Source organism: Vulpes lagopus, chromosome 9, assembly GCF_018345385.1.
Source record: "Vulpes lagopus strain Blue_001 chromosome 9, ASM1834538v1, whole genome shotgun sequence".
Taxonomy (NCBI): domain Eukaryota; kingdom Metazoa; phylum Chordata; class Mammalia; order Carnivora; family Canidae; genus Vulpes; species Vulpes lagopus.
Window position 1 is genome coordinate 63,828,449 of NC_054832.1, and position 25,529 is coordinate 63,853,977.

A 25,529-nucleotide genomic window follows, 5' to 3' on the forward strand; every position below is an offset into this window, starting at 1 on the left:
CCCAACCCTGTAGCAGGAAGCTATGCAGGGGTTTCTGGAGCACCTTACAAACAGCTTGCAGAAGCCAAAATGGGCAAAAAACACACTAGCCACCAAATATCAAGGATCTGTCCTCTGACCACCGACTGCTGCCTCTGATCACAGCAATGCAGACAAAACTGCAAAGCAAAACCTAAACATGTTTACAAAGAAACAAAGCATGAAACATGAACAAAAAACCCCCAATACATTTGACATTAAAAATATATAGCTTCTGTTTTTTTAGAAGATGCCATTAAACACAAACTAGAAAAAAAAAAGGAGAAAAGACCAACTATAATTGGGGAATAGATATCTGCTACATATATAATCAGCGAAATATCAGTATCTGATAAAAATACAAGTGTATCTAAAAATTACTTATAAAAACATAACCCATAATGAAAAATCGGTAAAATATAAGAAACCACAATTAATAGAAAAGGAACTCCAATGGTGATAAACAGGAAAAAACTCTCAATCTCTAGGAATTATAGAATGCAAATTAAACACAGGGAGGAGATGAAACTACTGATCTTGCTATCTTCAAATCCCCTTTTTGTTTTATTTTCATATATATAAAGATCTGAGGAAAAACAAAAACAGTATGAGATATCACTTCACACCCATCAGATTGGCAAAAAGCCATTATCAACTGCTGACACTGGAATAGCCTGCACTATAAAACAATAGGAATGTTCTTAGCTGCACTGGTAAAATTCCTTTAGAAAACAATTTGGCAATTGAATAAAGTTGATAATGTGCAGCTGAGACATAGCCACTTCTAGTTTTAAACCCTAAAGAAACTCTTGCACATCAGCTAAAAATGACATGTATATAAGAATCATAAAAGCAACACTGCAAAAGAAAAAAAACAACACCCAAAGATCTATCATCAGAAGAAATAAATTCCCTACAATAGAATGCTACATAGCAATACAAATATTCTAGAGCTATACACATCAACTCTGATGATTCTCACAAACAAAACTTTAAGCAAAAAAGAAAGTTGGAATCAGAATAGTAACATTTATGACTGTAAAAATATATTTTAAAAAGAACTATATATTGTTTAGCTATACATACATTTGTAATAAAAGTATAAAGACATGAATAGAGACATCTAACTCTAAACTCTAAAAACAATAGGGAGAAAGATATAGAAGTGTTCCAAATGTATTTATAATGTTTTATATTTTAAGGTGGCCTGTAGGTCCATGAGTGTGGTGTTATTCCTTACACTTTCTTTTTTTAATTTATTTTTTATTGGTGTTCAATTTGCCCACATAGAGAATAACACCCAGTGCTCATCCCATCAAGTGCCCCCCTCCGTGCCCGTCACCCAGTCACCCCCACCCCCTGCCCACCTCCCTTTCTACCACCCCTTGTTCGTTTCCCAGAGTTAGGAGTCTCACATGTTCTGTCTCCATTTCTGATATTTCCCACTCATTTTTTCTCCTTTCCCCTTCCCTTTCACTATTTTTTATATTCCCCAAATGAATGAGACCATACAATGTTTGTCCTTCTCCAATTGACTTATTTCACTCAGCATAATACCCTCCAGTTCCATCCACGTCAAAGCAAATAGTGGGTATTTGTCATTTCTAATGGCTGAGTAATATTCCATTGTATACATATACCACATCTTTATCCATTCATCTTTCGATGGATACCGAGGCTCCTTCCACAATTTGGCTATTGTGGACATTGCTGCTATAAACATCGGGGTGCAGGTGTCCTGGCTATTCCTTATACTTTCATCATGAAATTTAAGGCAATATTATTTTTACTTAATTAGAAACTTTGTTCAGAATATTATCGTCATGTTTGAAATTTGATCTGTAAACAATAATTTTACATTTTTGTTGTAAAATGAATTCATGAAAATGCCAAAAGTCTACAAAGATTTAATAATTTTATTCTATAGATTACATTTTGCACTCTGGACTATCTAAGGATATATTCCATATCTTCATATATTTTATTGTGCGCTTTTTATATAATGTAGCTTGGGTAGTTCTATCTCAATGTATGAGAATGCAAATTGAATCTATCTTTTACTAAATTCATTTTTCCTCCTAAGCATTGAGTTCATGACCAGAATATGACACAAATACTAAATTCATTTTTCCTCCTAAGCATTGAGTTCATGTCCAGAATATGACACAAATACTAAATTCATTTTTCCTCCTAAGCATTGAGTTCATGTCCAGAATGTGACACAAATTGAAGTGTTTGGTGGCAAAATTCCAGATACTTTAGAAAAGTAATGCTCAATTTTAAACTATACTTTAAAAATACAATAAATTTTATAAAATTGAGACATTTATCACTTAAATAGCTATACTTCCTGGATGATTGGAAAAGACTTTTTTTTTTTTAATGTATGGACCACATCTGGATCTCTTACATAAAGCAATATTTTATTAATTAATTTTATTAATAGTATGTTCCCCTTATTTAATAGTCCTAATGTATTCCAGATAAAACTGTGAAGTAAACAGTATTCACCTTTCTGTGAACAAAACAGTAAAATAATGTAATAGCAAACATTTATTGGCCTATGTACCAAGCACCATGTAGAATATCCTATACATGATTATCTCATGTAATCTTCACAATATCCCTTGGAAGTAGGTACCATTATTATGCTAATTGTATAAGAAAAAGAGGGAACATAGGTTCCTGGTGCTTACCAGCTTATAAGGCTGTGTTCTTATACTGACTGATCAGAAAGAGAAAGCAGAGTAAACACACCAAATACACCTCAGCCCAGGCCCTTTGCCTGGTCTGTATTATGAATGGGGGGGGATACAGGTTAAAAAAAGAAACTGATAGGGGATCTCTGGGTGGCGCAGCGGTTTGGCGCCTGCCTTTGGCCCAGGGCACGATCCTGGAGACCCGGGATCGAATCCCACATCAGGCTCCCGGTGCATGGAGCCTGCTTCTCCCTCCGCCTGTGTCTCTGCCTCTCTCTCTCTCTCTCTCTCTCTCTCTGTGACTATCATAAATTTAAAAAAAAAATTAAAAAAAAAAAAGAAGGAAAATGATATACCATGCCCAAGACTGCCTGACCAAGGCAATGGAGCCAAAATTTGAACCAGTCTGGACTGAAAACCACTGTATTATGTTGCCTCTTCGTGGATTACAGTTGTAGTAACATAACAAAATTTCAACGCCAGTTCCATTTTCAAATATTTTTGTACCATTGTCCTACATACATACTTAAGGTTTTCATACAATGTGTTCTGATTTGAGAGTTTAGAAAATATGATCAACATAGGTACTATGGAAAAAGGAGCCAGAAGATCTGATCTCATTCTCAACTGCCACTACCTTGAGTAGTTTGATACAAATCTCCAGGCCTTAGTTTCTTCATGAAAACCTCAGATGATACTCCTCAAGAGAAAAAAATCCTTTAAAAGATGCCCACAGTAATAACTCAATATTAGTGAGAGGAAAAGATTTGTAAGTAGAAGTGAATGAACATTACATATTTAATTAATTTTGGTGTTTTAAATCTTTTTATGGTTATAGACTTAATTAAGTCTTAAGACTTAAGTCTATAAACTTAGCAAATATCAGGATCCTTGGGTGGCGCAGCGGTTTAGCGCTTGCATTTGGCCCAGGGTGCGATCCTGGAGACTGGGGATCGAATCCCACGTCAGGCTCCCGGTGCATGGAGCCTGCTTCTCCCTCTGCCTATGTCTCTGCCTCTCTCTCTCTCTCTGTGTGACTATCATAAGTAAATAAAAAATTAGAAAAAAGATAAACTTAGCAAATATCTAAGTGCCTTAAAAATGTCTCTGAAGTAGATTATCAAATAGTTTTATATAAGAAATCTAAAAAGTCAAAATAATTTTTCCTAAATTGCATGTACATAATACTTCTTTTTTTCTTTTCTTTTTAGAAAGTTGGGCATAAAACAATGCCTAAACCTGCTTTTGATATGGTATCAGAACAGAACTATTGCTGAGAGTTTGATTTATACAAACCATGGTTCGACTAACCTTGGATCTAATTGCCAAAAATAGCAATCTTAAATCCCGAAAAGAAGAAACCACTTCACGATACCTGAAGAAAATAACTCATATAAATTTTTCAGACAAAAATATAGATGCAATTGTAAGGATTCTGAAATTATTTCCTATTTTTAAATAATTAGCAATATGAAGTTTAAAAATTAGTCTCAGAAAATACCTTCTTATTAACTATATTTTGATCAGTCAAATTGGAAAATACTTTTAAACTATATTTTGATTAGTATATTGTGTTTTCATTTTAATTTCCTGCTTTTGATGTTAAAATTATGAAAATTAAGTCTCTATAAAATATACCATTGTGATTATTGAATACATGTGCAAAATATATGTGTTCCCCTGAAGTATTCTCTAGTGTAGCAAACTAGATTTGAAAGCATATGTTGGAAAATAATTTCAAAGATAACACTTTTGTATAATTCCAGATCCTTGGAATATGAGGGTTTTTAAAATAAGATAGTAAGAATTAACTATGGGAATACCACATTTCAAAACTTTAACAGTGAAATCTTTTTCACTCATAATTTAACTGATTATATATATGTAGGTCATTTATACAAGACAAGATTATGTTTAGTTGGATATACTCTGACACTATATTTTCTCTGTGTTAAGCAAATTCTTGGCTTTAATTTGGGAAACTTAATTTAAAAGGAGCAATATCCCTTTTAGGCCATTTGTATTAGTGTCCTTTGTCTATAATAAAATGCTAAAGACTATAAATGCAAGAAATTTCCTCAGAAACACAAGGTACATGAGGGCAGAGATGATGTCTGTTTTGTTCACATCACTCTAAATCCCCCATCCAACACAACACCTAACCCATGTTAAGTGCTTAATAAATGTTTATCAAAATGAATTAAAGAAATACGAAAGTCCGTGGCACAATTGTCCATTAAGACTTTTTTTTTCAGAGACTCTACCAAATTCCTATTCTGTATTTCTTTACAGTTTCTTAGTGATCCTTCTCCCCATTAATCCAATTGCCCAGGAAACTATTTCATCATACCATTACAGACTTGCCCTCTACAGAGAGCCTCCATTTAATGTTCTTTTGTCTCCTAACAATCAGTGCTCCTTCGGTGTAGATGATCCTTTTTAGGCAGAAAGCAAACTAGTTAAAGTATAGTTAGCCCTAGAAAAATATGGGGGTTAGGGACACCAACACCCCCACACTCCCCAACATCCTACCACCCAACACAATTGGCCAGAAGTCTTGATAATATAAAGTCAACACATAAATTGTACTATGTAATATATTATATACTATATTATTATAATCAAGTAAGCTAAAGAAAAGAAAGTGTATTAAGAAAATCATAAGGAGGGGCACCTGGGTGGCTCAGTGATTGATGTCTGCCTTTGGCTTGGGTTGTGATCCTGGGGTCTTGGGATCAAGTCCTGCAGGGAGCCTGATTCTCCCTCTGCCTATGTCTCTGTCTCTCTCTGTGTCTCTCATGAATAAATAAATAAGATCTTTAAAAAAATCATAAGGAAAATACATTACAATACTGTACAGTATTTATCAAAAAAGAATTCATGTATAAGTAGACCATGCAGTTCAAATCCATGTTGTTCAAGGGCCAACTATAATTCATACAAAGGGGATGCTTGGGTAGTTCCGTTGGTTAAGTGTCCCACTCTAGTTTCAGCTCAGGTCGTCGTCTCATGGGTCATGAGATCAGGCCCTATGTCATCAGGCTCCACACTGGGCATGAAGCCTGCTTGGGATTCTCTCTCCCTCTCCTTCTGTTTCTCCCCTTACCCTATCACACATACCTGTACTCTCTAAAAAAAAAATTCACACTAAGATAAGAATAGCCTGTAAACTTAAAATTCCCAAGATGTGGTTATATTTTTAAAAATCTTGTTAAAAACTAAGATCGTTTTTAAGATTTTATTTTTTTTAAAGTAATCTCTATGCCCAATGTAGGGCTTGAACTTACAACCCCAAGACCAAGAATTTCATGCTCTACCAACTGAGCCAGCCAGGCACCCCAAACTGAGATATTGTTTTTTTTTTAATTTTTTTATTTATTTATTATAGTCACAGAGAGAGAGAGGCAGAGACATAGGCAGAGGGAGAGAAGCAGGCTCCATCCATGCACCGGGAGCCTGACGTGGGATTCGATCCCGGTTCTCCAGGATCGCGCCCTGGGCCAAAGGCAGGCGCCAAACCGCTGCGCCACCCAGGGATCCCTAAACTGAGATATTGTTGAGCATAACTTCACTTTACCTCTTGCCTACTTAACTCTAGGCTGACTCTACCACCACACAGGAAATGGCAAAATTTTAAAAATACCTTTAATTATTTTCTTATCTCAAAAGTAACTAATGTGCATTTTTATGAAATATATATATAAAAAGAAACTGACTTATAATCCTATCATGCAGAGTGATAATGTGTATTATCACTATTAATGTGTAGATGATGTCCTTTCAATCTTTTTTCTAGGCATGTATTCATATAATTTTTCAATAGTGGGTCATATTGAATGTACTGTTTTCATTTTGAGGTCTAAAGAAACTAAAGGATAAACAGTTAAACAGTATTCCTTTAACAGCATTATCATAGTTTATTAATCTATTGCCCTTGATTATATAATAGCTTCCCATTTTCAGTATTAGAAACAATAGTTTACTTCTAATCCTACAGAAAGATTAAGACCTGATTTATAGGAGTGCCTGAGTGGCTCAGTCAGTTAAGCATCTGCCTTAGGCTAAGATCATGATCCCAGGGTCCTGGGATTGGCCCAAGTTGTTGGAGGGCACTTTGGGGTGGGGAGTCTGCTGCTTTCTCTCCATCTACCCTTCCCTTCCTCCCCTCTCCCCCAACCCTGGCTCCTTCTCTTACTCTCTCTCAAATAAATAAAATCTTTAAAAAAAAAAAAAAAAAAGACCTGATTTATAATGTTGAAGCAATAATTTGTTAAATGCTTCAACTTCTAGAGGAATCTAATTGCTTCCAAGGAAAACTGCTTGTGCTACGAAAATCTTAACAAATACAATTTTATTGGTATAGTTACAGAATGCTAAAACCTAGAACAATTTTTATAATCATTCTAGTCTTCTTTTGACTGTGCTAAGAACAGAGAAATATTGTTCCTTTTATATTAAACTTAAGGAAATAGGCAGAATGATTAAGAGAAAAACTTTCTTAAAAATAAACTTTTGGGATGCCTGGGTGGCTCAGCGGTTGGGCGCTGCCCTTGGCTTGGGGCATGATCCTGGGGTCTAGGATCGAGTCCCCGCATCGGCTTCCTGCTTCTCCCTCTGTGTCTCTGCCTCTCTCTTTCTGTGTGTGTGTGTGTCTCTCATGAATAAATAAATCTTTAAAAATAATAATAAAAAAATAAAATAAATTTCTAAGTGTTCAGGAGAAATCAGGTATGACCTGTTTTTGTTTTCCTTTTAGGAAGACCTCTCTCCTTGCAAAAATCTTACTGTTTTATATTTGTATGATAACCGTATTAGTCAATTGACTAACTTGAATTATGCTACAAATCTGACCCACCTGTACCTACAAAACAACTGTATTTCATGCATAGAGAACCTCATGTCATTAAAGAAACTGGAAAAACTGTAAGTGCTTTTGTTTTTAAGTATCATAATTGTCATCATTACAGGAATATTTTTGCATGTGGGCCTTTCCATTATCTGCAGCTTAATGGAACAGGCCTCAATTTTTATTCTTATAGTATTAGTACAAAATAAACTGTTACCCATATAATACTTGGCGATTTGTTTCATTAAGCATGATATACTTTTCTTCAGCAGGAGGGTGAATTGTCTTAATCACTTATAAGAATACCTAAAGTATCTTTAAAGACTCAACTGGTGAAAAAAGGTTTCCATGGAAACCAGATGAGTTCTCCTTTCAGAATTACACATCTCAAAGGGGCAGGATCCTAGAGTCGATAATGTTACTTTAGATTTGATTGTAGGGATCCCTGGGTGGCGCTGCGGTTCAGCGCCTGCCCTTGGCCCAGGGCGCGATCCTGGAGACCCGGGATCCAATCCCATGTCGGGCTCCCGGTGCATGGAGCCTGCTTCTCCCTCTGCCTGTTTCTCTGCCTCTCTCTCTCTCTGTGTGACTATCATAAATAAAAATTAAAAAAAAAAAAGATTTAGATTTGATTGTAAAAAGGCATTTACTGCCTATATAATGATTTTAACTCAAAAATCAAGTCTGGTATATTCAATTTTCCCGGATTGGAAGAATTAGGAGTGCTTCTCAAAAAGTGAGCCAAGAACCTCAGAATGGGAATAGAGTGGGATAGAAAATACTTATTAAAAATACAGACTGCTGGGGATCCCTAGGTGGCTCAGCGGTTTGGCGCCTGCCTTTGGCCCCGGGCGCGATCCTGGAGACGCGGGATCAAGTCCCGCGTCGGGCTCCCGGCATGGAGCCTGCTTCTCCCTCCTCCTGTGTCTCTGCCTCTTTCTCTCTCTCTGTGTGTCTATCATAAGTAAAAATAAATAAATCTTTAAAAAAATAAAAATGCAGACTGCTGGGCTCTAACCTAGGTAGCCAAATGAAAATCTCCACTGTTCGGCCCCATAATCTTGCACTTTTAAACCCACCGCCTGGGGGGCGCCTGGGGGGCGCCTGGGTAGCTCAGTCAGTTAAGTATCTGCCTTCAGTTTATGTGATGATTTCAGGGTCCTGGGTTTGAGCCCCATGTTGGGCTCTACGCTCAGTGGGGAGTCTGCTTCTCCCTCTCTCTTTGCCCCTCTTGCCCTCACTTGTGCTCTCTCAAATAAATAAACAAAATCTTAAAAAAAAAAAAAAAAAAAAACAACCTACTACCCAGATAATTCTTCACCCTAGCATATAAAAGGAGTACTGGTAGATCATTTAATAAAGACTATTCCAATTCTCTCACTTAAAAAAAAAATAAACATATTTCTTAGACTAAATTGAGAGAATCATATAAATAAACCTCTCATTGATTCATTACAGTGAGAAGATTCTGCATATTTCCACATATATAATTTTCACTTGGCTCAGTGATTGTTATGTTTTTATCATGTTTACAGACCATGATGTTCTCAGAATGTCTATTTAAAATTGCTTTATATTTTGTAGGTATCTGGGAGGCAATTACATTGCTGTTATAGAAGGTTTGGAAGGAGTAGAAGGATTAAGAGAGCTTCATGTTGAGAGTCAGAGGCTTCCCCTTGGAGAAAAGCTTCTGTTTGATCCAAGAACTCTTCATTCTCTGGCAGTAAGGTCACATTTGAGTATTCTGACAAAGAATATAGTGATTAATAGTTTAATGGAACAAGAAAGTAGCAAAAGTATATTTGAACATTATACATACCCTGTATGTTTATATGGCCAGGTGAGAATTTATTTGAGGATTGAAACTAGGGATGCCTGGGTGGCTCAGTGGTTGGGCGCCTGCCTTCTGCTCCGGTTGTGATCCTGGGATCAGGGATCAAGTTCCGCATCAGGCTCCCTGCGAGAAGCCTGCTTCTCCCTCTGCCTATGTCTCTGCTTCTCTCTCTTAGTCTGTGTCTCTCATGAATAAATAAATAAATCTTTTTTAAAAAACTAATTTTTCTCACATAATTTCACAGAGACTCAGCAGCTATAAAGTGGGAATAATAAATGCCTGCCTCCAGGGTATCAAAAGGATCAAAAGAAGGATGTGAAAAGGTTATGTCCTTATTAAGTTCTAATCCAGATGTCAATACATTCATAATTTCCACCTTGGTGATTATCATGATTTGAAATTTAAAATTTTAGGAAAAAGCCTAAGGAAAAAATAATGCACAATAATTTGGCAAATTTTAAACAATCTAGAGAACCATGATGGTGATAAATTGTTTTCTTGCTGGATTCTGATTTGGTAGTATGTTGCACTATATATGGTCTGCCTCATCAGAAGCAGCAGCTATGTGACCTGATACCCATATACATTGTGGAGGTGTCACAATTAGTTGAGAAGCCAGAGGGCGCAATGGAAGCTTTTGCTAATTCTCAAAATGGGATTTGTTAGGAAACTGCTACCTTCAATTCTGGGGCAAGAGATGTAAAGGGAACATGGTTGTTGTGTTTATAGATTTTTTTTTTTAGATTGATTGATTGATTGATTGATGATAGACCTAGAGAGAGAGAGAGAGAGGCAGACACAGGAGGAGGGAGAAGCAGGCTCCATGGTGGGGGGGGGGGGGGGCGGGATGCAGGACTCGATCCTGGGACTCCAGGATCGCACCCTGGGCCAAAGCCAGGCACTAAACCGCTGAGCCACCCAGGGATCCCCATGTGTTTATAGATTTCATTGGCTTTCTTTTAGAGGGCCCAGAAACAGAGGGCAATATAAGGTTTGTGAACCAAATTTATAAAAATTGAAAAATAGTGCTTTAAATTGGAAAAGAAAGAAGTGATCTGGACACCTGGGTGGCTCAGTGGTTTAGCGTCTCCCTTTGGCTCAGGGTGTGATTCCAGAGTGTCGGGATCAAGTCCCACTTTGGGCCTCCTGCATGGAGCCAGCTTCTCCCTCTGCCTGTGTCTGTGATTCTCTCTGTGGCTCTCATGAATAAATAAGTAAAATATTTTTTAAAAAGGAAGAAGTGATCTGATTTCTATCCAACCCTCTCCCTAGCCTCCCTATAGAATCAACTGTGTCTCAGCTCACCTCAACTTACCCAAAAAGATTGATTCCTCTGTGGGAATGACCAGTTTTATTACAAATGCCAGAAAAAAACATTTTTGTTTGCTTAATTTTTGCACATATTCAAGCAGATTCAAAATTCTAAATACAAGGCATAATTTTTTAAGTTGTATTTACAGTCTTAAAAAGTATCAGGAAGTATTTTCTCTAAAGGTTGGCTATATGAATGCTTTGGTGGGTAGACTCAATCTTGGTAGAGATCACTGGGCCATAGATTTTAAGATGACTTCAGTTTAGCGCTGCTCTATATGTATTTGTGTTCTAATAGCTGATGTTGATACTTCTGTTAATTATTATTTTAAGTGTCTTCTGAACATATGGATTATCAAGAGAAAACTATATAGAGAGATAAAGGTCTTCTGAACATATGGGTTATCAAGAGAAAACTATATAGAGAGATAAAGATAAAAATTAAACCATATAATCTTTTATTCTTAGTCATGTTTCTTATTTAGGAAAACAGACAAAAACAATTTCTTCCTATTAAGTAAAATCTTAGTGATATTTAACACAAAATGATAATTTGCTTAAACTAAAATAAGCATTTTTCTACACTGTGTTATCATTTGTTGGGGCATCTTTTTTCTTTCTTTGCTTCTTGAGTCCCGGCTTCTTTTTTCTATTAATTTCTTTTATATTCTGGAAGAGGAAAATCAGACTTATGAAGGAACTTTAGACAAAAATAATAAGTCGCGTCACAATTACTAAAGTCCTAAAAGTCATGTCTGAAAAAAGTATGGTATAGAAACAAAATCTCCATGGTTTTTAATTTTCTTGCCTAAAGAGCAAAACAATCTGAACTGATAAATCTTAAACTTTTCACAGATTAAGATTTCTGATTCCTATATATAGCATTTAATTTACTAATGCTAATTTATCTTTCTTACAGAAATCCCTCTCTATATTGAATATCAGCAATAATAATATTGATGACATAAGAGACCTAGAAATACTAGAGAATCTTAATCAGCTCATAGCAGTTGACAACCAACTTCTGCATGTGAAGGTAGTGTAAAGAAAAATTAATTTTAAATTATTTCCAAGAAATTGTGATTAAAAAGTATGTTTTTCTAAATATTTATAAAATTTATCACTTTAAAAACTATTCTGGATTTACTCTAAAACAAGCATGTGAATCTCTACTTCTTAATGTATTTATTTGTTTAATTCTGCCCTGTTACCTGGTTTTCTCTTCCATACCTCAATACCTCTACACCTCACCAACAGAAAGAAGTTTCTCTGAGAAGGAAATAATGTGCTTTTCCTCTCTGTATTATTTTTCCATCAAATGTTTCCCTCTAAATCTAGATTTCTTACCACTTAACTCTGATCTCCCAATGAATGAATTTCTAGTAATTGATTAGACCTGAACTCTCTCCTGATTGCTCCTCTTTGGGGAAGTACCTGGAACTTGAATTTATTCTAATTTGCACTAGCTATATTCATATCATGTTATGTCATATTATATCATATTCATTAAATTATTTACTCATTCAAATATGTACTGAGCACCTACATGTCTATCAGACACTGTACTATTTTGTGTGGACGGAGGAAGAAAGATACAGTCCTGGTGCTCAAAAAACACATAGTCAACAAGTAACAGGATTACAATGTGATTCTGTTTTCATAAGTATTGGAATAGCACTAACTCAGCCTGGGGCTAAGGAAGGCTTCCTGGAAACAGTCATCTGTAAGCTGAACCACTGCCATGACCTCACAGTTTCTGGTGTAGCAATGCGGTAGGCTATGGTATAATTTCTTTACATGGAGCCACAGGAGCAATGAAGGGCTTCTTTCCTCCATAAACAGAACTCTTGTTTCCAAACTACTCCTAGAGAGCTATCCAATGATCTTTAAAAAGTTTCCCCTGACTTGTTTCCAAATTCAGAACTATTACCTAGCTAGTCCTGTAACTACTATAAGCAGTAGATAATTGCAAAAATATTAAATGTATTATATTACAAATGAATTCCTCACAATACCCAAAATGCCACTCACAGATGTTTAAAATAAAAAGATGAATAAGGAAGCATGGCTCAATTAATTGTTGCAACTTAGATTATGAAGGATGTAAGAAGTTCATGGGATAAATTCAGCATTCAAAAATGTTTTAAGTTTTGGACTGCTCTTCTAAATTTTTTTCCCTGCTGGACATTTTGTATTCATCAGAATTATTTAATTCTCATATGATTTTGCTGTATTTGTATCAGATATGATTTTGTGATATATCAACAGCCTTATATGAGATCCACTGTACATGTATATGATTCTAATCAAAGTGACAGAGCCTGGAGTCCAGGTTTTGGTTAAGTAGAGAAGACCTGGGTTGTGTATAACATTCTCTATTCAAGGGATGACTGGGTTGTTCAGTGGTTGAGCATCTGCCTTCGGCTCAGGGTGTGATCCTGTGATCCCAGGATCATGTCCCATATTGGGCTCCCTGTCTGGAGCCTGCTTCTTCCTTTGCCTGTATCTCTGCCTCTCTGTCTCTCTGTGTCTCTCATGAATAAATAAATGAAATCTTTTTAAAAATTCCTTATTCAACACATGGAAAATGAGGACAGAGCAGCCAAGCACAAAAGCTCACTTTTCCTGGAGAGAGAAAGGTGGAAAATTCTAGTCTCCCCAGTTGGCATCAATCTTAAATGCAGTGTATGTATTTTTTCAAAATGTTTTTGTAAGCCAGGTTCTACACACAATGTTTGGTAATGAGTGGTGAATATATCTTAAAAGATCTGATTGTTAATTTTAATAACTACCAAGATTCATTTCAGTTATTGTCAGTACTCTTAAACCTTATTTGACTATGCATTTAAGATTTTATTTATTTATTGAGATTATTTATTGAGAGAGAGAGAGTGAGCACAGGTGAGTGGGAAGAGGGGTAGAGGGAGAGAGAGAGAAGCTCAAGCAAACACAGCACTGAGCCAATGTGGCACTCAATTTCACAACCATGAGAACATGAGCTGAGCTGATATCAAGAGCTGGACACCTAACCAACTGAGCCACCCAAGTGCCCCTCTATTATGCTTTTAACTCTGAACAGAAAATGCAAGTTTGATAACAGGACAAATATACTAGCCTCCAAATTATCCCAAAGGAAGTTTTCCTGAATAACATTAAGATCAAGCTATTTCACCTATAGTGATTATTCTTAGTCTATGTTAATAATGCATAACACGGAGTATATGTGTGACCAGAATAAATACTTTCATTGATGGTGATTGTTCAGTCCAATGATACATGTATAAATAACCAAACCCTTATTTTTTAAGACTTAACATTACCATTTATGGGTAGTTTTTCCTAAACACAGCCCCATCAAACTAATCTATTAAAAATATTTATGATATTATATGTGCCAGGTTCTGTTCTAGGCCTTCAGAAAACATGTTCTAGGCACTGAGGATACCATGAAAGACAGGGTCTCTCTATCTTCTAGGAGCTTACATTCAAATGAGACAGGGGAGGGAACAACAGAAAATAAATAAGCAGAGAAGACTGAGAAGTGGGCTATGAAGAAATTAAATAGGATAACATAATGGAAAAGAGGTTAGTAGATATTTTATTTTATTTTATTAAAGATTTTATTTATTCATGAGAGACAAAGAGAGAGAGAGAGAGAGAGAGAGAGGCAGAGACACAGGCAGAGGGAGAAGCAAGCTCCATGCAGGGATCCTGATGTGGGACTTGATCCCAGGTCTCCAGGATCAGGCCCTCGGCTGAAGGCAGGCGCTAAATCGCTGAGTCACCCAGGCTGCCCATTAGTAGATATTTTAAATCAGTTTATCAAAAAAAGGCCTCAGAGGAAATGACATCTATGCTGAGATCTGAAGAATGATAAAGAACAAATTTGTGCAAAGAGCTAAGGAAAGAACATGCCAAATACAGGGAACAGCAAATGTGACGATTCTGAGTATCCTAGGAACAAAAAAGAGGCCAGTTTACTGTGATGGGGACCCTAGTGCCTAGTTCAGTCTCTAACACATTGTAAGTACTCAGTAAATAATTGTTGAATGAATGAATAAGCAACATGTAAACATGAGATTATGCCAGGTCATAAAGATCTTTTAGGCCATAGTTATGAGTTTGACTTTATTCTAAGTGCAATAGAAAGTCAATGAAAGGGGGAGCCCTGGGTGGCACAGCGGTTTAGCGCCTGCCTTTGGCCCAGGGCGCGGTCCTGGAGACCCGGGATCGAATCCCACGTCGGGCTCCCGGTGCATGGAGCTTCTCCCTCTGCCTATGTCTCTGCCTCTCTCTCTCTCTCTCTCTCTCTGTGACTATCATAAATAAATAAATAAAAATTTAAAAAAATCTTAAAAAAAAGAAAGTCAATGAAAGGATTATATATATATATATAATATATATATATATGTTTTTAAGACTTTATTTATTCATGAGAGACATAGAGAGAGGCAGAGACACAGGCAGAGGGAGAAGCCAGCTCCCTGCAGGGAGACCAATGTGGGACAGATCGTGACTTGAGCCAAAGGCAGACCTCAACCACTGAGCCTGAAATACCCAGGCATCTTGAAAGAATTATATTTTTAAAAGATTTCATGGGACGCCTAGGTGGCTCAGTGGTTGAGCATCTGCCTTTGGCTCAGGACATGATCCCGGGGTCCTAGGATTGAGTCCTGCATCAGGCTCCTTGCAGCGAGCCTGCTTCTACTCCCTCTGCCCATGTCTCTGTCTGTGTGTGTGTGTGTGTGTGTGTCTCATGAATAAATAACATTTATTTAAAAAAAAAAAAGATTTCTCTATTGGCTATGTGAAGAATGGGTTGCAAGAATTACAGCAAAGAGCTCACTTGGAAAGACTACTGCAGAGGTTAAGAAAAAAATGCTTCCTTGGAGATGAAAAGGAGTGGGTAGATGGAGGTATATTTTTTTTATTGAACCTATGGAGCTTGATGAATAGGACGCACATGAATAAAGGAAAGTGAAGAATAAACGATGAATCCTTGCTTTTTTGTGTGAAGAACTGTGGTAGCCTTTACATGTTGGGAAATACAAGGGAAGGAATAAAAGAATTCTTTCTATTGAAATGCCTACTGGACACTGAAATTGACATATCAAGTAGGCATTTGGAGTTCAAGGGCGAGGACAGGAAACTTTAAGAGTCAACAGTATTAACAGGATATTTAAACCCATGGGACTGGTTGAAAGACAGTAAGGACAGAGAATAGACAAGGCCAGAAACACTCCAATATTTAGAGATTATTTAGATGAGAAGGCACCAGGAGAAGTCAATGTGTAGAAGAAGACAAGAGAAAAAGAAGCTTCAAGAAAGAGAGAATGTCTACTTGCATTTGATGCTGTTGAGTGGTAGACATGAGGGCAAATAATACATAAACAGAAATCCACTAAATTTGGCAATAGTGAGATTATACCTGGTCAAGTATTGTGTTTTTTGCATATTTCAGAAATGGAGTGCTTTAACAAGGCTTTGCACTTTTTCCTGTGACCAAAGCCACATGAACCTCTTAGAAACTTCTTTCCATTTTACAGCTTGAGAAACTTCAGGCTTTTCATGAAATATTTCTCCATACTTAAAATTTCAATATGTAAACTTAATGATAAGAAAAAATTAAAAGACTACTTGGATAGAATATCTTAAAAATAAAGTTAACAGGGACAGGTTTAATTTATGAAGAAGTTGAACATACAGACTGTGGTTCAAAAATCACAGTAGAAGGTAATGCTGAAAATGGATATTTAAACTGAAAGTATACTGAAATGTTAGAGGGTGTATGCTTTCTTCCCTCTTATGCATACAAACCAGGCTTTACTCCCCAAACTCCTTCCTACATGGCTTAAAAATCCTGAGCAAGAGATTGGAGGATTCCTCTCGAAATCGACCGGCCCAAAAGAAAACATTTCCCAATTCTGACATGTAAAAGTTTCATAGGGAAGGGACACCTGGGTTGTTCAGTAGCTTAGCATCTTTCTTAGACTCAGGTCATGATCCTGGGGTCCTGGCAAAGAGTTCCACATCAGGCTCCCTGAAGGGGGCCTGCTTCTCTCTCTGCCTATGTCTTTGCCTCTCTGATTGTGTCTCTCATGAATGAATAAATAAATAAAAATCTTAAAAAAAAAAAAAGAGGGCACTAGTGATGAGCAGTGGGTATTGTATGTAAGTGATGAATTATGGAATTCTATTTCAGAAACCAACATTGCACTGTATGTTTACTAACTAAAGTTTAAATTAAAAAAGAGTAGATTAGGGAACCCTGGGTGGCGCAGTGGTTTGGCGCCTGCCTTTGGCCCAGGGCGCGATCCTGGAGACCCGGGATCAAATCCCACATCAGGCTCCTGGTGCATGGAGCCTGCTTCTCCCTCCGCCTGTGTCTCTGCCTCTCTCTCTCTCTCTGTGACTATCATAAATAAATAAGAAATTAAAAAAAAATTTAAAAAAATAAAATAAAAATAAAAAAGAGTAGATTAGACACTACAGAAGAAATTATCAGTGAACTTAAAGCTGTAGCATTCCAACTACTGAAACTGAGGTACAGAAAGTAAAAACACTAAAAAATGAACAAAGCCTCTGTGGTTTGTGGAACATAACAAGTATTAAAACATGTATGTAAATGGGGTCCTAGGAGGAGCAGGGGAAATACCAGGGACTAAATGTGTGTATTCCTTAAATATTCATAAATCAAAACCTAATCCCCAGTGTGATGATGTTTGAAGGTAAGGCCTTTGGGAAATAATTAAGTCTTGAGGCTGGAGACATCATTAATGGGATTAGTCTTTTTAAGAAAAGAATAGACTGTGGCTTTCTCTCTAAGCTATGTGAGGACCCAATGAGAAGACAGGCATCTACAAAACAGGGAGAATGCTCTCACAAGATCACAGTATCTGCCAACACTTTGATCTTGGACTTCCCAGCCTCCAGAATTGTGAGAAATCAATGCTTGTTGTTTAAGCCATCAAGTCTATGGTATTCTGTTATAGCAGCCTAAACTAAGACAGAAGCAGAAAATAGCTCTAAAGAAATAGTGGCTTCAAGGTACCCAGAATAGTCAAAATCTTTTTTTAAAAAAAGTTGAAGATTCAGTTTCCTATTTCAAAACTTACTACAAATCTGTAGTAACTAAGACAGTGTGGCACTGTCATAATAATGAGACTGGGAATCCAGAAATAAAACTTCACATTTATGTTAACTGATTTTGACAAGGGCACCAAGACAAACACAATGGGCAAAGAATAAATAGTTTTTTCAACAAATGGGGCTCAGATATTTGTATAGCTGCATATAAAAGAATCAAGTTGGAACTCTTCTAAAACATAAACAAAATATTCAAAATTGGCCAAAGACTTAAATATAAGAGATAAAACTATAAAACCCTTAGAGGAGAACCAGGATAAATCTTTATGACCTGGTATTAGACAAAGCTTTCTTAAATACACCACCAAAATCATAAGCAAAAAGAAAAGAAAAAAAAGATAAATTAGACTTTAACAAAATTAAAAACTTTTGTGCTTCAAAGAATAACATTAAGAAGTTGAAAAAGACAAACCAGGAGACTAGGGAAAAATATCTGTAAATCCTTTTTATGATAATAGACTTGTGTCCAGAATATATTAAAAAAAACACTTGCAACTCAACAACAAAAAGACAAACAATACAATTTATTATCCAAGCCATTTATAAATAGGCAGAGAACTTGAATAGAATATTCTACAAAGAAGATATACAAGTGGATAATATGCACATGAAAATATAATCAACATCATTAGTCATTAGGGAAAAATAAATCAAAACCACAATTGTACACCACTTCACACCTGATGAAATAGCTATATTTAAAATGATAGATAATAATAAACATTGGCAATAATGTGGAGAAGTGGGGTGCCTGGGTGACTCAGTTGATTAACTGTCTGACTCTTGGTTTCAGATCACATAGTGATCTCAGGATTCTGGGATTGAACCCCTTGTTGGCCTCTGCACTCAGCATGGAGTCTGTTTCAGATTCTCTCTCTCACCCCCACCCCTCCCTGCTTGTGCATTCACACGCACGTGTGCACTCTCTCTCTCAAATAAATAAAATCTTTATAGATTATCAATTTTTTAAAACAAAAATAATAACCACAGATCATGGTGTTAATGACATGTAAAAGTAAAATGAACAATTACAATACCACAAATCACAGGGAGGGAGGAAATGGCAGTACATTAAGGTTATAGATGAAGTGATGTCATTATCTGAAGAAAGACTGTGCTTATTTAAGGATGATTGTTCTAAACCCTAAAGCAACCACTAAAATAACAAAGATGTTTATAACTAGTAAGTCAATAATAGAAAATGAGTTGCAAAAATAGGGGGGAGCAGGAAAAGAGGAAAAGAGAACAGATAAAACAAATAGCAAGATGGTAATGTTAAACTCAGTTATATCGGTAATTATATTAAATGTAAATAGTCTAAACAATCCAATTAAAAGACAGAGATGGCAAGACTGAATTTTGAAAATCCAGCGATGTGCTCTCTGCAAGAAGCACACTTTAAATATATAGGGGCCCCTGGGTGGCTCAGTTGTTGAGCATCTGCGTTTGGCTAAGGTCATGATCCATCCTCCCACACTGGGCTCCCTGCAGGAAGCCTGCTTCTCCCTCTGCCTATGTCTCTGCCTTTCTCTCTGTGTCTCTCATGAATAAATAAATAATAAAATCTTTTAAAAAATATATATAAATATATATACAGGTTAAAGTAAAATTATAGGGAAATATATATACTTAATACAAATAATAAAGTTAGAAAGCTGGAGTGACTATATTAACATAAAATAGAACAGACTTCAGGATAAGAAACAGATCATGAAAATTTATAATGAATAAAAAGTGACAATTCATTAAGAAAACATAACATTCCTCAATATTTATGTACCTAATAACAGAACTTCAAAATGCAGAAAGCAAAAATTGGTAGAATTGGCAAATCCATAATTAAGATTTCAACACTCTCTCCAAGTAGCTGGTAAATCAGTAAGGATATAAAAGATTGGAATGACACAGCCAACTGAATGAATCTAATTGACTCTCAGAACATTCCACCTAAAAACAGTAGTTGGAATAGTCACCAAAATAGTCCTTATGTGGGCCATAAAGCAAGCATCAAAAACTTTAAGGAACTAAAATTTTATAGATTATGTTATTTAACCACAATGGAATTAAATTAGAAAGGAAAATAAAAGGAGATTTAAGAACACACTTTTTTTTTTTAAAGATTTATTAGAGAAAGAGAGAGATTGAGGGAGAGCTGCAGAGGGAGAGGGACATGCAGACTCTGCACTGAGCACAGAGCTCAACATGGGACCCTGAGATCATGATCAGAGCTGAAACCTAGAGTCAGACGCTTAACCAACTGAGCCACCCAGATGCCCCTAAAAACATTTTTCAATAACCTCTGGGACAAAGAAAAAAAAATCACAAAGAAAATTAGAAAATATTTGAACTGAGTGAAAGTAAAAGCAAAAATTTGAAATTTGTGGGATGCAACAGCATAGTGCTTAGAGGGAAATCTATCTATTTAGCTAGATAGCTAGCTTTAAATGCCTATATTACAAAAGAGGGAAAATGATCTATTTTCCATCTCAAGAAGCAAGAAAAGTGGGGAACCTGGGTGACTCAGTTGGTCAAGTGGCTACCTTTTACTTCAGGTCATGACCCCAGAGTCCTGGGATTGAGTCCCACTTCAGGCTTCCTGCTCAGTAGGGAGTCTGCTTCTTCCTCTCCCTCTGCGCTGCCCCCCCCCCATGCTCTCTCTTGCACTCACTCTCTCTCAAATAAATAAAATATTTAAGAAAAAACTCAAGAAAAGTAAATGCGAATTCAGTTCAAAAGAAGGAAATAATAAAGGTAATAGCAGGAGTCAATGATACAGAAATATAGAGTGACTACAGAAAGATCAGTAAAACCAAACGCTGACTCTGAAAATATAAGTAAAAGTAATCAATTCTAGGTGGAATGATAAGACAGAAGACATGAACAATATCAGAAATTTTAAAAATACCACTATAGTTAAAAGGATAATAAAGTAATATTATAAAGAAATTTATGCCAATAAGGTTGACAGCTTAGGTAATATAGAGTCCTTGAAATACACAAATTAGAAGAAACAAATCTTTTTTTTTTAAATATTTTATTTATTTATTCATGGGAGACACAGAGAGAGAGAGAGAGGCAAAGACATAGGCAGACAGATAAGCAGACTCCATGCAGGAAGCCTGATGTAGGACTCAAACCTGGGACTCTGGGATCACACCCTGAGTCAAAGGCAGACACTCAACTGCTGAGCCACCCAGGTGTCCCAAAAGAAACAAATTCTATATAGCTCTGTATCTATTAATACTTCTATATAAAAACATTTCCCATAAAGAAAATTCCAGGGGATCCCTAGGTGGCTCAGCGGTTTAGCACCTGCCTTTGGCCCAGGGCGCGATCCTGGAGTCCCGGGACTCCTGCCATGGAGCCTGCTTCTCCCTCCTCCTGTGTCTCTACCTCTCTCTCTCTCTCTCTATCTCTCTCTCTCTGTCTCTATGTCTATCATAAATAAATAAATAAATCTTTAAAAAAAAAAAAAAAAAGAAAATTCCAAACCCAGATGGCTTTGCTGATGCAGTCTATCACACTTAAGAATCAAAAATACCAATCCTACACAAACTCATTTAGAAAACAAATAAGCAGGAAATACTCCTCAACTCATATTATCCTCCTATCTCCAACAACATTACAAGAAAAGTACAATGAATTAAATAAATGAAATAAAAACCTATGTTCATACAAATATCTGTATGCAAGTCTCTATATATCCCTCACGAACTCAGAAACACAAATTCCCCAAAATATTAGCAAATAAAATCCATCAATATATAAAAAGATAATCCATAACTACCAAGTGAGATTTATCCCAAGAATGAAAGATTGGTTTGACCTTCAAAAATCAATGTAATTCACCAAACAAAATAAAGGATAAATATGATCATCTCAACATTGACACAAAGGCATTTTATTTTTTTTTTATTTTTTTATTTTTTAAATTTTTATTTATTTATTTATTTATTTATGATAGGCACACAGTGAGAGAGAGAGAAGCAGAGACATAGGCAGAGGGAGAAGCAGGCTCCATGCACCAGGAGCCCGACGTGGGACTCGATCCCGGGTCTCCAGGATCGCGCCCCGGGCCAAAGGCAGGCGCCAAACCGCTGCGCCACCCAGGGATCCCGACACAAAGGCATTTTAAAAAATTCAACACCCATTTTTATTTTTAAAAAATTCTCAGCAAACAATAAATTGAAGGGAACTTAATCTGATAATTGGCATTCACGTAAAATCTATCATACCTAATGATGAAAGACTAAATGCTTTCCTCCTCGAGACTGGGAATAAAGCAAGGATGTTTACTCTACTTTATAATTGAAGCCCTAGCCGTGTAATAAGTCAAGAAAAGGAAACAATACTCAGTTTGGAAAGGAAGAAATAAAAATATCTTTACCTGCAGACTACATGTTTTGATAAATATAAAATAATTTTAAAATCTACAAAAAGCTATTATTAGAATCTATAGAATAAATTTAGCAATGCCATAGGATACAAACAAGGCCAAATATGCAAAAATCAATTTTCACATCAGCAGTGAATAACTGGAAAACTATTTTTTTAAAGATGCTATCTACCATTCATGCCAAAAAACATGAAATACATAAGGGTAAATTTAAGAAAATAGGTGCAAAGGCTGTACAATAAAAACTACAAAATATTGTTGGCAGAAATTAATGAATAACTAAATAAATGGTGAGAAATACCATTTTCATGGATTGGAAGACTATATTCTTAAGGTGCCTATTCTTTTTTTTTTAAGATTTTGTTTATTCATTCATGAGAGACCCACAGAGACAGAGAGAGGCACAGACACAGGCAGAGGGAGAAGCAGGCTCCATGCAGGGAGCCCGACGTGGGACTCGATCCCAGGTCTCCAGGATCACACCCTGGGCTGAAGGCAGTGCTAAACCGCTGAGCCACCTGGGCTTCCCAATTCTTTCTAAATTAATCTATGCATTCCACATAATCCCTGCAGAATTTTTAAGATAAATTGGCAAGCTGATTCTAAAATTTATATGATAATGCAAAGGACCTAAAATACTGAAACAATATTGGTAGAAAGAATGATGTTAAAGAACTCTTTCTACCTAATTTCGTGACTTTATTGTTATAAGAAACATGACAGTGCATTAGTGACATAGGATGAACACAGAGATCAAGATTTATAAAGAAGTCACATGTGTTCAACTGATTTTCTTAAACAGGTTCCAAAAATAATTCAATGAGAGGGATAGTCTTTTCAAAAAGTGCTGATGGAACCACTGGATATCCAAATAGAAAAACTGATCCTTCGCCCTTCATATCATTTACAAAATTTACTCAAAATGGATCACATCCAAATTTAACTGCTCAGATATAAAACCTCTAGATAAAAAACATATAGACATAAGACAAAGAGTTCTTTAAAGAATTCAAACACAAAGGACACAAAAAGCAAGACTCGTTAAAAACTGTTAAGTTGGAATTCATTAAAATTTAAAACTTTTGTTCTTTGAAAGAAAGACATTAATGAAATGGCATACCACAGATGGAGAGAAAATATTAGCTATCATATATGTAACAAACAGCTGTTATCTCGAACATATAAAGAACTTTTGAAACTCTATAGAAAGAAGACAAGCAATACATTTAAAAATGGGCTAAAGATTTCAACAAACTTTATAAAGGAACATATGCTAATGGTAAATGAATACAAGAAAAGATGCTCAAAACATCATTTATCATGGAAAAGCAAATTAAAACCAAAATGTGATTCCACTATACACCCACTAGTATAACTGAAATGAAAGAGACTGACAATACCATTTTTTATTTATTTTTTAAAAATTTTATTTAAATTTTAGTTAACATGCAGTGCAATATTGGTTTCAGGAGTTGAATTCAATGATTTATCACTTACATACAACACCCCAATGTCATTACACGTGCCCTCTTTAATACCCATCCTCCATCTAGCCCATCCTCTACATACCTCATTCCATCAACCCTCAGTTTGTTCTCTATCTTTAAGAGTCTCTTATGGGAGTAATGGGTATCAAGAAGGGAATTAGAGAGGACATTTGATGTAATGAGCACTGGCTATTACATGCAACTAATGCATCACTAAATTCTACCTCTGAAACTAAAAAAAAAAAAAAAATTAGTCTCTTATGGCTTGTTCCCCTCTCTCCTTTCTTCCCCCTTCTCAAATGTTCATCTGCTTTGTTTCTTAAATTCCACATGAGTGAAATCATATGGTATTTGTCTTTCTCTAATTTATTTTGTTTAGCATAATACACTCTAGTTCCATCCATGTCATTGCAAATGGTAAGATTTCATTCTTTTTGATGGCTGAGTCATATTCCATTATATATATCACATCTCTTTTTATCCATTAATACCAATTTTTGATGTGGATCTAGAGCAACTGGAATTCTCGTTAATTGCTGAGGAATATGTAAAAGGCACATCTCTTTGGAAAATAGTTTGGCAGTCTCTTATAAAGTTAAATATGTACTTTTTATTTGTCTTATAAATAGGACTCAGCAACCCTATCCTTAGGTATTTACTCAAGTGAAATAAAAACCTATATTTATAAAGTTAAATATGTACTTTTTGTCTTATAAATAGGACTCAGCAACCCCATCCTTAGGTATTTACTCAAGTGAAATAAAAACCTATGTTCATACAAATATCTGTATGCAAGTCTCTATAGTAACTTTATTTGTAATTTGAGAAACAACCAAGTTTCCCTCAAATGGGCAACAGATAAACAAACTGTATCCCATAAAGTGGAATATCACCCAACAATAAAAATGAATGAACTGCTACTGATGCACATAACATGGACAAAATTTTTAAAAATTATACTGAGTGAAATAAGGTAGACAAAAAAGAGTACATACTATACGACTCCACTTATATGAAACTCTTGAAAAATAAAAACAGATGTATATAGAACCAAATGTATCAATGGTTGCTGAACAGGAATGGGAAGAGGTTGACTGGAAAAGGCCATGAGTGAATCTTACAGAATAATGAAAACATTCTATCTTGATTATAGTGATTGTTATATGGATGTATATGATTTAGACTTTTAATGGGTGCATACTGTCGTATGTAAATTACAAATACATAAAGTTAATTTTAAACAAATATTATAAAAACTTCAAAATCAAAGGACATGAATTTCCAGATTGAAATTGTCTCCCAAATGCCAGCACAGTGAATGGAATGTGACCCACATCCAAGTCCATCCTTAAAAGTTTTTAGGACACCAGGAGTAAAGAGTTCCTAAAGAATCTCACAGAGAAAAAAAGGATCATAATACAAAAAATCAAAATGGAACCAGAATTATCAGATCTTTCTATTTGGAAGATAGTAGAATAATGTCCCCAATTTTTGAGATAAAAATATTCTAAATCTAGAATTATATACTCCATCAATTTTTCAATCAACTCTATGGCATAAAATATCTCTTTTTAAAAGATTTTATTTATTTATGAGGCACAGAGAAAGAGAGAGGCAGAGACACGGGCAGAGGGAAAAGCAGGCTCCATGCAGGGAGCCCAGTGTGGAACTCGATCCCGGGACTCCAGGATCATGCCCTGAGCCGAAGGCAGACGCTTAACTGCTGAGCCACCCAGGCATCCCTATAAAATATCTTTGAACATACAAGCTTTCAAAAAAACATGTCCCTTTC

At 35.9% G+C, this 25,529-nt stretch overlaps 1 protein-coding gene and 1 non-coding gene across 2 annotated transcripts in view; both read left to right on the forward strand.

Moving 5' to 3' along the window:
• Positions 1 to 2,697: 2,697 nt before the first annotated feature.
• Positions 2,698 to 2,833, forward strand: LOC121499202. Its single transcript, XR_005990046.1, has one exon. It is a non-coding gene; the product is annotated as a small nucleolar RNA SNORA51 (small nucleolar RNA).
• Positions 2,834 to 4,014: 1,181 nt separating this feature from the next.
• Positions 4,015 to 25,529, forward strand: part of PPP1R42 (protein phosphatase 1 regulatory subunit 42) — a 49,852-nt gene continuing 28,337 nt past the window's right edge. The window contains exons 1-4 of the mRNA XM_041769283.1: positions 4,015 to 4,143; positions 7,474 to 7,640; positions 9,148 to 9,286; positions 11,628 to 11,744. Coding sequence (XP_041625217.1) covers positions 4,015 to 4,143; positions 7,474 to 7,640; positions 9,148 to 9,286; positions 11,628 to 11,744 — 552 coding nt within the window. The remainder of the gene's footprint in view (positions 4,144 to 7,473; positions 7,641 to 9,147; positions 9,287 to 11,627; positions 11,745 to 25,529) is intronic.